The 15,731-nt window shown below is 40.6% G+C and overlaps 2 protein-coding genes across 2 annotated transcripts in view; one reads left to right on the forward strand and one right to left on the reverse strand.

The window, feature by feature from the left end:
• The window catches only part of Rabepk (Rab9 effector protein with kelch motifs), a 28,075-nt gene extending 22,413 nt beyond the window's left edge, over positions 1–5,662 (reverse strand). Inside the window, exon 1 of the mRNA XM_021262074.2 lies at positions 5,499–5,662. The gene's annotated coding sequence lies outside the window, so the exon portion shown is untranslated. The remainder of the gene's footprint in view (positions 1–5,498) is intronic.
• The window catches only part of Ppp6c (protein phosphatase 6 catalytic subunit), a 39,604-nt gene continuing 29,531 nt past the window's right edge, over positions 5,659–15,731 (forward strand). The window contains exon 1 of the mRNA XM_004849382.3: positions 5,659–5,953. Within this exon, the coding sequence (XP_004849439.1) occupies positions 5,879–5,953 (75 nt within the window). The 5' untranslated portion in view covers positions 5,659–5,878. The remainder of the gene's footprint in view (positions 5,954–15,731) is intronic.

Raw genomic sequence — 15,731 nt, forward strand, 5'->3', positions numbered from 1 at the left:
TAATCCCAGCACTCAGGAGGCTGAAATCAGCTCGAGGCCAGCCTGGGCTACAGAGTGAGCTCAAAGATAACCTGAACTACAGAGCAAGACCCTGTCTCAAAAAAAAAAAAAAAGTCACACAGTAAGTGGTAGGACCTGGATTTGAACTGTTGCATCTCATGCTGGAGTCTGTATATTTTTCTTGTGCTATCTTTTCTTCTTTTTTTGTGGGTGTCGGGGGCCAGGCACCAGGGATCAAATTTAGGACCTTGTGCTTGCGAGGCAGGTGCGGTGCCACTGAGCTAAATACCTGGCTATTTAATAAATTTTATTTTACCCATCTCCCCACTCAAGTTCCCTCCCTTCTCCTTGTTCCCCTTCCCATTTGAACACTTTATTGCCATTTCCCAACATCCATTATACATCAGTCCTTATTTCCATATTCAGTTTCTCACACCAGAGAAACAATGTGGTACTTAAACATGTGTGTCCAATTCATTTCACTTAAGAGTATGGTCTCACCGTCCGTCCATTTAGCTGTAGATGTCTGAAGCTCATCCTTCTTTATAGTAGAATAGTACTCCATTGTAAAACAACAAAAACCCCACATCTTTATCCACTCGTCAGTTGATGGGCATTTGGGCTGTTTCCAAGATTTAGCTATTACAAACTGTGCTGCTATAAACATGGGTGTGCATATATTTCTGTGGTAGGATGCTTTTAATTCTTTTGGGAAGATACCAAGAAGAGGTATAGCTGGGTCAAATGGAACCCCTAGTTTTAGTTTTCTGAGAAACCTCCACACTGATTTCCACAGTGCTTGCACCAGTCTACACTCCCACCAGCAGTGGAGGATTCCCTTCTCCCCACAGCCCCTCCAGCACTTGTTATTGGTTGATATCTTTTTTCCCCTTAAATTGTTTTATTGGTACATTTTACTTATACAATACATTTACATTTATCATTGGGAACTTGTACCCAATGATGTATCTTGGTTCTTATTTTTTCCCCATTCCCCTGACCTCCCTTCCACTCCTCCACCCTTCCCTATTTGCAAAGACTTTGTTTCCATTTTTTCCTTTTCTCATAATTTTTGCTTTCCCTTCTTTCCTTTCCCCTTCCCCTCCCACGTCCTCTACCCCTTTGGACATTTTCTTCCTATTTCAAATTATCAGTTATTCATTTTAATCGTTTTAATCCTTATTTACACTTTCAGTTTCTCACACTAGAAAAACTATTTGGTATTTACACATGTGTGTTCTATTTATTTCATTTAAGAGTATGGCCTCAATATGCATCCATTTAGCCATAAATGTCTCTAGTTTCTCATTCTTTATGGCTGAGTAATACTCCATTTCATTAAAAAACCACATCTTCTTTATCCAGGTTCCAGTTGATGGGCACTTGGGCTGTTTCCAAGCTTTAGCTGCTACAAACTGTGCTGCTCTTAACATGGATGCACATATATCACTGTGGTGTGATTCTTTTAATTCTTTGGGGAAGATACCCAGCAGGGGAATAGCTGGGTCAAATGGGACCTGTAGTCCTAGTTCTTTGAGGTATCTCCATACTGATTTCCACAGTGGTTGCACCACTCTGCACTCCCACCAACAATGGAGAAGGGTTCCTTTCTCCCCACACCCCCTGGGCCAACATTTGTTATTGGTTGATTTCATGGTAGCAGCCATTCTTTGTGGGGTGAGGTGGAATCTCAGTGTTGTTTTCATCTGCATCTCTTGAATGACCAGTGATGTTGAACATTTTTTCATATGCCTATTTGCTGCTTTTACTTCTTTGTCTGAGAAATGTCTGTTCATTTCAGATGCCCATTTCTGAATTCGATCTTTAAATTTGAGGGGTCTGATTTATTTCAGTTCTTAATATATTCTCAAAAATAGTCCTTTGTCTGAGGTACAGCTGCTAAAATTTTTTTTCCACATTGTAGGTTGTTTCTTAGCTCTGTTGGTGGTTTCTCTTCCTTTCTCTTCTTTCCTTTTCCCTACCCTTCCCACTTCCCCTACACCTTTGGACCTTTTTTTCCTATTTCACACTATCAATTATTCATTTTAATCCTTATTTACATTTTTAGTTTCTCACACCAGAGAAACTATTTGGTATTTACACATGTGTGTCCTATTTATTTCACTTAAGAGTATGGCCTTAATGTGTATCCATTTAGCTAAAATGTCTCTAATTTCTCGTTCTTTATGGCTGAGTAATACTCCATTTTATTAAAAAAATCAAATCTTCTTTATCCAGTCTCCAGTTGATGGGCACTTGGGCTGTTTCCAAGCTTTAGCTATTACAAACTGTGCCACTATAAACATGGGTGTGCATATATCACTGTGGTATGATTCTTTTAATTCTTTGGGGAAGATACCCACGAGAGGAATAGCTAGGTCAAATGGAACATCTAGTTTTAGTTCTTTGATAAATCTCCACACTGATTTCCACAGTGGTTGCATCAGTCTACACTCCTAGCAGCAGTGGAGAAGGGTTCCTTCCCCCCACCACCCGCCCCTCCAGCATTTGTTATTGGTTGATATCTTGATAGCAGCCATTCTTTCTGGAGTGAGATGGAATCTCAGTGTTGTTTTAATTTGCATCTCTTGAATGACCAGTGATGTTGAACATTTTTTCACATATTTATTTGCCATTTCTTTTTTTTCTGATACCGGGGATTGAACTCGGGTCCTTATGCTTGTGAGGCAGGTGCCAGAACCACTGAACTAAATCCCCGGCTCTCTTATTTGCCATTTCTAATTCTTATTCATTTCACAACTTTTAAAGTAAAATTAATTTGCAACACATTTATTTCAGATTAATTTAACTTTAAAATAATTTCATACTTACAAAACAGTTATAAGAATAATACATGTGGGCTGGGGATTTAGCTCAGTGGTTCTGCTGCCTGCCTCACAAGCACAAGGTCCTGAATTCAATCCCTGGTACCAAAGAAAAAAAAAAAAAGAAGAATTCATGTAATCCCACAACTCTGGAGGCAGAGGCAGGAGTATTGCCGCAAGTTCTAGGCTAGCCTGGGGTACATAGAGAGTTCAGAGACAGCCTGAACTACAAACTGAGATCTTGTTTCAAAAAAAAAAAAAAAGAATGATACAAAGAATTCATTCAAAGATCTTATTAACATTTAGCCCACTGGAGCTTGGGGGTAGCATTTGTCTAGACTGTGGGAGGACCTGAGTCTGAACCCAACATGGTAAAACAAAATAAAAAATAATCAGTCCATTGTCCTCAAAATATATTTTAGAGGGACCAGGGATTTAGCTCAGTGGTTCCGCTGCCTGCCTCACAAGCACAAGGTCCAGAGTTCGATCCCTAGTACCAAAAAAAAAAATATATATATATATAGATAGATAGATAGATAGATACACACACACACACACACACACACACACACACACACACACACACACACATATATATGTGCACTTCAGAGCAAGAGGATTCATTCTAGGGTCTCTTGAGCAACAAATATATATTGATTACCCACTAGTACTGGATGATTTAACCATCTCCTAATTTGTTACACTCTTCCTGTCCTATAGTTCCATATAGCAACTAGAGTGATCCTTTGCCAAGAAGTTAGTTATTCCCCTTTAAAATCCTGCAGTATGGGCTGGGGATTTGGCTCAGTGGTTCCGCCGCCTGCCTCACAAGTATAAGGTCTGGAGTTCGACCTCCAGTACCAAAAAATAAATAAATATATAAAATCCTGCAATACTTGTCTATTAGGTTAAAAGTAAAATAATAATAATAATAATAATAATAATGTACTCCTTTTTCCACTGTCCTCTCCCATTGTTCTTATTGCTTCAAACATATGTAGTAGTATTGCTTTACCCCTCAGACTCTTTTTTTTTGGTACTGGGGATCGAACTTGGGTCCTTGCACTTGCGCAGCAGTCCTTTTTTTTTTTTTTTTTTTTTAAAAAACAAGGTCTTGCTATGCAAGACTGGCCTTGATCTCACTATGCAGCCCAGGCTGGCCTTGAACTCTTGGTGATCTTCCTGTGTCAGCTTTCCAAGTGGAGAAATTACAAATATGCAACACCATGCCCAGTTTTTTTTTTTTTTAAGTAAAATTTTATTTATTTTTTTGTAGTGTTTTGTTTTTGGTCTTTTGAGACAGGGTCTCACTATGTGTAGTCCAGGCTGGGCTTGAACTCACTATTTACACCAGGCTGGCCTCAAACTTGCTTCTATCCTCTTGCCTCAGCCTCCCAGGTACTGGGATTACAAGTGTATGCCACCACTCTTGATACATTGTCGGTTTTTAAATATCCATCATCCCAAGGGCCAGGGATTTAGCTCAGTGGCACCGTGCCTACCTGGCAAGCACAAGGCCCTGAGTTTGATCCCCGGTACCAAAAAAAAAAGAAAAGCATCAAAGAATCATCCCCTTCTCTTACTCTGCTGGGACTTTTTCCTACCATATATGACTTCTTTTTTTTTTTGGTACCAGGGATGGAACTCGGGTCTTTGCACTTGTGCAGCAGGCGGCAAAACCACTGAGCTAAATCCCCGGCCCAAAATATGATTTTTTAATCCACTGTAAGTAATTTCTTTTATTTATTATGTTCTTTCTTTACTAGAATATAAACTACAGGTTGAAGATAGAATTCTTTTCTTTTCTTTTTTTGTTTTGGTACCGGGGCTCGAACTCAGAACCTTGCTCTTGGGAGGCAGGCAGCGGAACCACTGAGCTGAATCCTCGGCCCCGAAGATAGACTTCTTCAGTGTGTTCTCTTGAGTATTCGAAGTACCTACAACTATACCTGGCAGGTAGATGATGCTCAATCAATAATTATGGAATAAATACATGGTAAAGGTATTTCAAGTGCCAGGTACTATCCTTGGCCCAGGGGATACAACAAAAAAACTCCCTGCCCTCATGGGATTCACAAGGAAGCATGCTTGAGCCAGTAGCCTATTTTCTAATCTTGCCTCTGCACTGTTTCTTGTGAGATGTGGGGCAAGTTAACATCTCCAAGCTTTGCATTACTATCTTTATCATGAGAACAGAACACAGGAAAAGAAAAAAAAAAACCCAAAACCCCAGGAACTGTGTAGCATGTAGCATAGGAAATACATCTAACATTTGTTTCCCTTCCTTCCTGGCTGGAGTCCTGGGAGCCTGACATCTGTGCTATGGGTCTAGGTAAGGCCTTAAGAAGGCCTTGGAAAGTGTGAACAAGTTGCTTTAGCTAACTAGGCTCACCTAATTTTTAACTGTAGATAGTTTGTTTGTTTGTTTGCTTGTTTGTTTGAAGCAAGGTCTCCCTTTGTAGTTCAGGCTGGCCCTGAACTCACTATGTAGCCTAGGCTGACCTCTAACTCATGGGGATCCTCCTGCCTCAGCCTCCTGAGTGCAGGGACTACAAGTTTGGGCCACCACGCCCAGCCAATTGAAGATATTTTGATGAGAGACTGCTTAACGGTCGGAATGAAGAACCAGGAAGTTGAGTCTAGGCCCTAGAGTTACTGACTTTGCAATGTTACCTCGGAAAAGCCTTGCCGGTCCCCTGAGGTGACTCGGGTGAAAGACAAGGGGGAAAAAAACAAAACAAAACAAAAAAAAGAGTAGTTGGCCACAACTGAAAACTACAAGTCCCAGAATCACTGCGGCAGATAACTACGGGTCCCGGAAGATTTCGCTAGACAGATCGAGAGAGATCTCTTCGGGCCCGCAGTCTGGGTTCTTCCCGAGAGGGTGAGGGGCGTGCCGAAGCGGCGGCAGGCTTTAACGTCACTGCGCAGACGCCACCAAAGGGCCGGACGTGACGCAGGGAGAGTTCCGGCTTCGGCCTCCGCCACAGCCTCCGCTGCTACAGCCGTCGGCGTTGCTACCGCTACCGCAACCGCGGCTTGTTATTCCTAAAATGGCGCCGCTAGACCTGGACAAGTATGTGGAGATAGCGCGGCTGTGCAAGTACCTGCCAGAGAACGACCTGAAGGTGAGCCTGGCCGGAGGGAGCCTGCTTGCGGGGCTCGTCCCTTCCGGCTGTAGGGCGCCCGCCGGGCCGCCCTTCCTCTCCGCGGGACCTCTGTCGGATGTCCCGTCCGGTCGCAGTGGAAGGGTCCCCGCCGGACGAGGCGACCTAGTATGACTTATCGTCTCCGGAGAGCAGAGAGAGCCCGAGTCCCTCTGCTGCTGTCCCGGCTTCATGAGCAAGGACCCCGAGAGATGTCGCGGCCTCTGTCCTGAGGTCGTTCCTCTTGGCCTTCGGGCTGTCCCAGAACGCGGGGCCCTGGCAGCTTTGCTTAAAATATTCTTCTCCCTGCTTCTCCCGATGCCCAGTTCCCGGAGAGTCGGAGCCGAGCCCCAGCGGGCAGTGCTGTCAGGATAGGGTCGTCGCTACCAGAGGTGACAGGCGCGCGGAGTGACCGGCATCTGACAGGAGGTGCTGCCCGCTCCTGGGACGCGCGGTCCCAGTGTGTTCTGGTCCCGGCGGTGGACCTGAGCGGTTTGGCAGTGATGAGAGGGAATGTCAAGTTGCCCCTTTCCTTAACATTCTTCTCAGTTGCTTCTTAGAAGTGCTTTCTTACGCTAATTCAGATGTGACCCCCATTTCGGAGAACGTTGTTGAACTAATTTAAGTGAATAGAACGTTGTCACTGAGTACAAATATTTCTGTCCTTTCTCCATAACTCCTTCATTGAAAATTTCATTTCTTGGTTTTCTAAAGGAGATGACTTGTTACTGTCCAGATAAGAGTAAAAGTAAACGTATGGGTAAAGGAATAAATGAAAGAGTGAAAGAATGTAAGCCTTTAGTATACTTTGTTTTCGAAAAATGTTTTTTGTGATTTTGCTAAAACTAGTGCGTAAGTTTCCAGAAGTGTTAATCACTAGTGCTGGTGTCTGTTTTATTCAGTTAAGGATGATTTGCTATGTGTTAAGTGGATAAACTGTTGTTTGTGTCCTTTTTATACTTTAAGCTGTGAGTTTAGAGTAGTTTATCTTTCAAGATAAAATTTATCTTAGTAAATGATTTTTCTTAAGGAAGGGTATGTGTGTTTTTCTATCTGGTACAGGAAGTTGATATTTAACAATAGTTGTCAAGTTGGCAAAATATGTAACGGCTCCATCCCCAGTACCAAAAAAAAAAATGTAAGGCCACCTGTGCTGCTGGGTGTAACTATACTTACATGTTATATGTATATAAATTGTATATGTTATAAGGGAGTCACTCTTGTGGATTTTCCCCTTTTTGGGGGGGGGTACCGGGGATCGAACTCGGGTGCTTGAGCTTGCGCAGCAGGCAGCGAAACCGCTGAGCTAAATCCCCGGCCCCCTATTTTCCCATTTTTAATAGGATACTTTAAAATAAGGACAGAGCCTTTGTTAGTAGTTTAGCATTCACGTTCATCTGAGTCTTTCAGTTTAGTTTTGTGGCATCTTTGTGTTATTTGGGGTTTTTAAGTAACCATATATATATATATATATATATATATATATATATATATATATTTTTTTTTTTTTTTTTTTTTTTTTTTTTTTTTGTACCGGGGATCGAACTTGGGTCCTTGCGCTTGCGCAGCAGGCGGTGAAACCACTGAGCTAAATCCCCAGCTCAAGGAAACAATATTAACATTGAGACTTAACTTTAAGACAGTATGACCAAAAATAGCATTTTCGTTAATTTTTATAAGAAAATACAAGAAATATAAAAACAATTTTATCAAATTTATCCAAGGGCCAGGGATTTAGCTCAGTGGTTTCGCTGCCTGCTGCGCAAACGCAAGGACCCGAGTTCGATCCCCAGTACCAAAAAAAAAAAAAATTTATTCAATAATCTTTGTGTCTAGTATATCTTAAAACATTCAATGCACAATTCAGCGTCATAATCTGGACAGCAGTATCTAGTCTCTTTCCGAATTCTTTTTGCATTATGGTCTTACTTTGTTTTTTTTGTTTTGTTTTGTTTTTTGGTACCAAGGATCGAATTTGGGTCCTTGCACTTTCCGGGCACACAGCGGAACCACTGAGCTAAATCCCCGGACCCCCACCCGCAAAATTAGTATAATCAGTGACCACTATTGGAATTTCTTTAATTTCATTTCTCTTTCAAGTTCTATCATTTCTGTATTATGAAGTAGTTGATAATAAGGAGAGGTCTTGTTTTTCCATAGCATGACACAGACTTTTCCTCTCTAATAGGCTGGTATTTCTCCCTTTTTCCTTGTTTTCTCTTTTGCAGATCTTTTGACACTTCCTTCCTATTCAATCTCAATGTCCCCCCCCCAAAAAAAAGAATATCACTGACTTCTGGAGAAGTATAAAAATTATATCTAATGTACTTACAATAAGAGCTTTTATAGATTGTAGCACAAAGTTATTATTTTTCACTAATAAAATAAACAGGAATTAGTAAAAGAAAGTAACAGAATTTATTAGATTTCACTAGAAACAAATATCAAAGGCAAATATAACATTCTAAACAAAAAAGTATCCAAAAAGTAGTCAATATAAAACAAACAAATAGGAGTGTATCTCTTGCAAACAAGAATCTGCTGGTTGAAATGATACCTGCCCAAATGATGCTCAGGAGAGTCAGTAGGTCAACAAATGTGCTGCCTGAGTGATGCTCAGGGTAAACTGTTAAGTCGTTATTAATTCGTGGAAAACAAACCAGACCTCTTTTGGTAGCATTGTTAATCTCATAGACAAAGTAGATTATTGCACATCCACAAATTGATGTGAAATTTTTTCTTTTTGTTATGTGTAAAGCTGGTCTATGCTTTGTGTTTATGATTAAAATGTTTCTTATGAAAATGTGTCTTGATTTTAACTTGACATTGGATACTTAACCGATTTAACAATAATTAGTGGGATTTTCTCTAAACCTCTTAGTTTGACAAACATTGCATTTCCTTCCTGCCTTAAGGAAATATAGTTTTGTTTTGTTTTTGTTTGAGACAGGGTCTCACTATATAGTTTAGGCTGGTCTAGAGCTCATTATGTAACCTAGGATGGCCTCATACAGCAATCCTGTCTCTGCCTCCTGAATGCTGGTTTTACACGTGTGCACCACCATACCCAGCAGAAAATACAGTTATTAAAGTTTTTCCTGTTGAAACACAGTTGAACTTCTCAGATTATATCTGTTTCTTTTCTTTTCTTTTCTTTTCTTTCTTTCTTTCTTTTTTTTTTTTTTTTTTTGGTACCGGGGATCAAACTCAGGACCTTGCGCTTACTAGGCAGGCGCAACAGCACCACTGAGCTAAATCCCTGGCCCTGCATCTGTTTCTTAATAAACTTTCTCCCTCTAATCTTTTGGGTAACTACTGAGAAAAGAATTCTGGATTTTTCTAAGTAAAGGCTTTTCTTCTGTCCTGAAAATTTTTTTTTATCAGATAAATTTGCTTCTGGTGCTTGCTTCTAGTATATTTAAAGAAATTTAATTTTGTTTCGGTTTCTTGGCATGAAGTGCAAACTAAAAATAGACAGGCCAGGAAAGTATTCCAGGAGTACCTTTTCTAAGGCTTTAAAGCCAAAATAGGGCTGGGCATGTAGCTCAGTGGCACCGCGCCTGCCTGGCAAATGCAAGGTCATGAATTCGATCCCTGGTACCAAAAAAAATATTCTTTCAGAGGCAGAGAGGCCTCTGAATGTAGTGGAAAAGACTTTTTCTGCTACAAAAGAAGAAAGAAATTTACCTGTGTTTTATTTATTTATTTTTTCTATTTTAGCCATAATTTTCCTCTTTTTTAAAAAAATAAATTTTATCTTTTCCCTCGCTCAAGCCCCCTCCCTTCCCTACATACAAAAGTTTTGTCTCTGTTTTTTCCTTCTATTTTCACTTTTTTCTTGTCCCTGTCCCTTCCTTCCTTTCTTCCTCCTTCCTCCATTGTTCTCCATCCCATTTGAACACTTTCTTCCCATTTCCCAACATCCATTATACATCTCAGTCCTTATTTTCACTTTTGGTTTCTCACACCAGAGAAACAATGTGGTATTTAAACAGATGTGCCCAGTTTATTTCACTTAAGAGTATGGTCTCAAGGACAATCCATTTAGCTATAGATGTCTGAAGCTCATCCTTCTTTATGGTAGAGTAGTCCTCCATTGTATAAAAAAACCACATCTAGGGCTGAGGATTTAGCTCAGTGGTTCCGCCGCCTGCCTCGCAAGCACAAGCACAAGCACAAGGTCGCGAGTTCGATCCCCAGTACCAAAAAACCCAACCAACCAACCAAACAAAAAACCACATCTTTATCTACTTGTCAGTTGATGGGCATTTGGGATGTTTCCAAGATTTAGCTGTTACAAACTGTGCTGCTATAAACATGGGTGTGCATATATTGCTGTGATAGGATGCTTTTAATTCTTTTGGGAAGATACCAAGAAGAGGTATAGCTGGGTCAAATGGAACCTCTAGTTTTAGTGCTTTTTTTTTTTTTTTGGAACTGGGGATCGAACTTGGGTCCTTCTGCTTGCAAGGCAGGTGGCAGAACCACTGAGCTAAATCCCCAGCTCCTAGTTTTAGTTCTTTGAGAAATCTCCACACTGATTTCCACAGTGGTTGCACCAGTCTACACTCCCAGGAGTAATGGAGAAGGGTTCCTTTTCCCCCACAGCCCCTCTAGTATTTGTTATTGGTTGATATCTTGATAGCAGCCATTCTTTCTGGAGTGAGATGGAACCACTGAGCTAAATCCCTGGCCCCTCAGTGTTGTTTCAATTTGCATTTCACAAATGGCCAGTGATGTTGAACACTTTTTCATATATTTATTTGCCATTTCTAATTCTTCATCTGAGAAGTGTCTTTTTATTTCAGATGCCCATTTTTTCATTGGGTCTTTAAATTTGGGGGGTCTGATTTTTTTGTTCTTTATATATTTTAGATAATAGTCCTTTGTTGGAATAGCTGGTAAAAAATTTTTCCTACTCTGTGGGTTGTCTCTTCATTCTGTTGGTGGTTTCCCTTGCTGTACAAAAGCTTTCTAATATGAGGTCACAGTTGATTCTTTGTAGTATTTCTCACGTGGTCTGGGTTTTGTTCGTGAAGTCTTTGCCTACTCTTATGTCCTCAAGCATTCTACCTATTCTCTCTTCCAGCAGATTTAGTGTTTCTGTTTTATTTAGATCTTTGATCCATTTCAATTTTAGGTTAGTATGTAGTGAAAGACATGGGTCTAGTTTCAATCTTTGGCATGTGGAAAGCTGGTTTTTCCAGCACTATTTACTAAAAAGGCTATCTTTCCTCTAGTGAGGGTGTTTGGCTCCTTTGTCAAAGATAAGGTGGTTGAGTACGTCTGGAGTTGTTTTTGCATCCTCTAGTCTGTTCCATTGATCCTCAGGTCTGTTCTTTTGCCAGTACCATGCTGTTTTTTATCACCATAGCTTTGTAGTATAATTTAAAATCAGGGCTTGTGATACTCCCTGCTTTGCCTTTGTTGCTCAGAATTGCCTTTGCTATTCTAGGTCCCTTGTGGTTCCAAATGAATTTTAGGGCTGTTTTTTTCTAATTCTGTGAGATATGATGTTGGGATTTTGATTGGGATTGCATTGAATATGTATAGCAATTTTGGAAGTATGGCCATTTTCACTGTATTCTTCCAGTCCAAGAACAAAGGAATCTTTCCATTTTCTGATATCCTCTTTAATCTCCTTTTTCAGAGCACTGTAGTTTTCAATGTAGAGGTCTTTTATTTCCTTCATTACATTGATTCCTAGGTATTTCTTTCTTTCTTTTTTTTTTTTTTTGCCAGTACTGGCACTCGAACTCAGGACCTTGCTCTTGGGAGGCAGGCGGATTCCTAGGTATTTCATTTTTTTGGACACTATTGTGAAAGGGATTGTTTCTCTTGATTTCTTTCTCTGTGAGTCTGTTATTTGTGTACAGGAAGGCTATTGATTTTTGAGTGTTGACTTTGTATCCCCCTAGGCCACTGAATTTGGTTATCAAATCTAAAAGTGGAGTTTTTGGAGTTTTCTATGTAGAGTTATCAGGTCATCTGCAAATAATGATAATTTAACTTCTTCCTTTCCTATCCTTATTCCTTTTATTTCTTTCTTTCTCTTGCTTAATTGCTCTGGCCAGTGTTCCCAGAACTGTACTGCACAAGAGTGGTGGTGACAGTGGACATCCTTGTTTTGTTCCTGATTTTATTTTATTTATTTATTTATTTATTTATTTTGGTACCAGAGATCGAACTCGGGTCCTTCTGCTTGCGAGGCAGGCAGTGGACCACTGAGCTAAATCCCCAGCCCCTTGTTCCTGATTTTAGAGTGAAAGTGTTCAGTTTTTGTCCATTTAGTATGATGTTAGCTGTTGGTTTGTTGTAGATGGCTTTTATCAGATTGAGATAAAGACCATCTATACCAGTTTTCTGTAGGGTTTTTATCATGAATGGGTCCTGGACCTTGTCAAATGCTTTTTCTGCTTCTATTGAAAGGATATGGTTTTTGTCCTTGGCTTTGTTAATATAGTGTATTACATTTATTAGTTTGCATATGTTGAACTTATGCTGGTAGTGCACACTTTGCACTACCATGTCTGGCTGGCTGGCTGGCTCGCTGGCTTTCTTTCTTTCTTTGTTTCTTTCTTTTTTGGTACAGGGGATTGAACTTGGGTCCCTGCGCCTGCGCAGCAGGCAGCAAAACCACTGAGCTAAATCCTCGGCCCTGGCTTTTTATTTTTGGGACAGTGTTTTGATATGTAGTGCAGGCTGGCCTTGAACTCCTGGCTAACCTCCTTCCTCAGCCTCTGGTGCTGGAATTACAGGCATGAACCACCATGCTGGCCTTATTTTTTGTTTTTTAATTTTTAAAAAATTTGTTTTTGGAGTTTTTCATGTAAGACTACTTGCTCTGTAGAGTTGTATTTTTGTCTTAAATGCCTCAATAAAAAAATAATTCTTTTTTCTGAGATATGAAAATCATCCTTTTCTGTCTCCTCTGTCAGCTGCTATCTGATTTTCAGACTTTTGTATACAGTAAGCTTTTTTTTTTCTTCTGGTATCGGGGATCAAACTTGGGACCTTGTGCTTGCGAGGCAGGCACAATACCACTGAGCCAAATCCCCAGCCCAAAGCTCTATCTTTTTTTTTGCGGAACTAGGGATGGAACTCAGGACCTTGTGCTTACCAGGTAGGTGCGGCGCCACTGAGCTACATCCCTGGCCCTACAGAAAGCTTTGTCCTATCCTGTTTTGAGTTGTTTGGGTTTACATTTATTTATTTTTGGTGCTCATGATGAAACACAGGGCCTCTTCCATGCTAAGCTCTACCAGTAAGCTACATCACCAACTCCTGCACTGAATCTTTATTCAGGTATTGAGAGGAAAAACAAACCAAGTACAGCAGTTGGGGATGCGGTATGGCTTTGTACAGAAACTTTTCTGGTAATATTTAGCATTTTGTCTTTTTGGTCTCAGAATCATACTCTCCTCTGTCTTCTGAAATATTCATTGTTGCCTACTGTAAATATAATGCTCATACATGTCAGCCTTACATTTTCTAGTAGCCACATTAAAAAAAGTATATAAAACAGGAGAAATTAATTTTATCGACATTTTACTTAACTCAGTTTCAGTATGAAGTTAACATAAAGTTGTCACTGTTTAATTTTTTTTTTTTTTGGTACCAGGATCAAAGTTGGGACCTTGCATTTGCCAGGCAGTCACAGTGCCACTGAGCTACATCCCTGGCCCACTGTTTAATTTTTTCTGTGGGTGGTGGTGCTGGAGATTGAATCTGGCATCTTGTGCATAGTAAGCAAATGGTCTACCACTGAACTACACCCACGGTCCCATGTAAAATTATAGATATAGTATTTTATCCTTTTTAGTGCCAAGTCTGTGAAATATGGCATATATTGTACATTTACAGCACATCCTAATTTAGACTAGCCACATTTCAGGTGCTCAGTAGCCATATGTGACTGTAAGTATTATCTGGGATAGTGCAGGCCTCTAGTGACTCCCCAGCCCCTTCCCTAAAATTTCAGAGCTGAAGAAAATTAGAGTTCATCTAATTTGGTACCCTTCTCACTTCTCACCAAGGGGCAAACTGAGCTCTGTGGTCTGATCTGCCTGAGGAAGCCAGCTAATCACTCACAGCCAGAACTCATGGAACGACTCCTTGAACAGAGCCTTTTCTAATGTAGTTGATACCTTTTGAGGATGGCTCATAACATGTTTTTCTGGGTATATCTTCCATTACATTATTATTATTTTTTTTTTTTGGTACCTGGGATCGAACTCAGGACCTTGCGCTTGTGAGGCAGGTGCTGGAACCACTGAGCTAAATCCCTGGCGCCCTATTATTCTTTTTAATTTCTTTTTTTTTCTGCGATACCGGGGATTGAACTCAGGACCTTGTACTTCTGAAGCAGGCGAGGCACCACTGAGCTAAACCCCCAGTCCTCTTTTTTACTTTCTTAATGATGCACTTTAGGCTGAATTTTTTTTTTTTTTTTTTGGGTACTGGGGATCGAACTTGGGTCCTTGCTCTTGTGAAGCAGGCGGCAGAACCACTGAGCTAAATCCCCAGCCTAGACTGCATTTTTTTTTGACATGCCTTGTACTTCCCTACTTTGCTTCTGCTCAGTCTGGTTGTTTCGTTTGGTAGATTGGTTTGTTTTGAGCCAGAGTCTCACTGTGTGTCCAAGCTGGTCTCAAACTCTTAATCCTCCTTCTGCTTCTCAAGTGGGATTACAGGGTGTGACACCATGCCCTGCTGCTCAACCTGTTTCTTTTACCTACTTCTCAGTATTTATATAGCATGATTGTGTGTGTTTGTGTGTGTGTGTGTGGTGTGGTGTGCATGTGTTGTGAGCTAGGATCCAAAACAGGACTTTCACACATTCGAGGCAAATGCTCTACCACTGAGCTACTTCCTCTGCCTTTTTAAATTTTTTTAATTTTTTAAAATTTTGAGGCAAGGTCCCACTAAGTTGCCCAAGCTGACCTCAAATTTGTAGTCCTCCTGCTTCAACCTGCCAAGTACCTGGAATTACAGATATGAGCCGCTGTACCTAGCTAATATTAAGTCTTTTTTTTTTTTTGGTACTGGGAATTGAACTGGGGTCCTTGCGCTTGCGCAGCAGGCAGCGAAACCACTGAGCTAAATCCCCGGCCCTATTAAGTCATTTTTAATACTCATTATAACACAATGAGTTTAATACAAATATTTGCCCCATTTTACAGGCAGGTAATTGAACCACAAAGTAACTTTCCAGAGTCATACAGATAGTCAACTGAGTGGGATCGATTCTGGATCCAGGGTTCCTTTTTTTTTTAATGGTTCATACAAAATTTATTTTATTTTTTGTTTTTGGAGGCAAGGTCTCACTATATAGTTCCGGCTGGTCTTGAACTCACTATGTAGTGCAGGGTAGGGTGGCCTTGAACTCTTGGTGATCCTCCTGCCTCAGTCTCTTGAGGGCTGGGATTACAGGCATGCACCACCACCACGCCCAGCTTCTACATATACTTTATTTACTTGATGAGAGCTCACTTACTGTACATAAAATGCTCTTTGTAGTTGATCCCAACACTTTACACACTTACTTGAAAGAGTTAAGTTGCTCAATTGCTGCTGTTGTTGGCTTGCTTTCTCTCAGGATCAAGGAGAGTGTTTTCATATAAAATCTTATTTTTAATTCCTTCTCTGCAATTTCTTTCCTGGATTATTTGCTTGCATAAGTATACCATTTTGAAGGTCAAAAGTGGTCGGAGTTTGTCAGGTGTGGTGGCGCCTTCCTGTATTCCCAGCACTTGGGAGG

Source organism: Heterocephalus glaber, unplaced genomic scaffold (genome assembly GCF_053883595.1).
Source record: "Heterocephalus glaber isolate CG9 unplaced genomic scaffold, H.glaber_assembly_v1.0 deba00001479, whole genome shotgun sequence".
NCBI classification, from domain to species: domain Eukaryota; kingdom Metazoa; phylum Chordata; class Mammalia; order Rodentia; family Bathyergidae; genus Heterocephalus; species Heterocephalus glaber.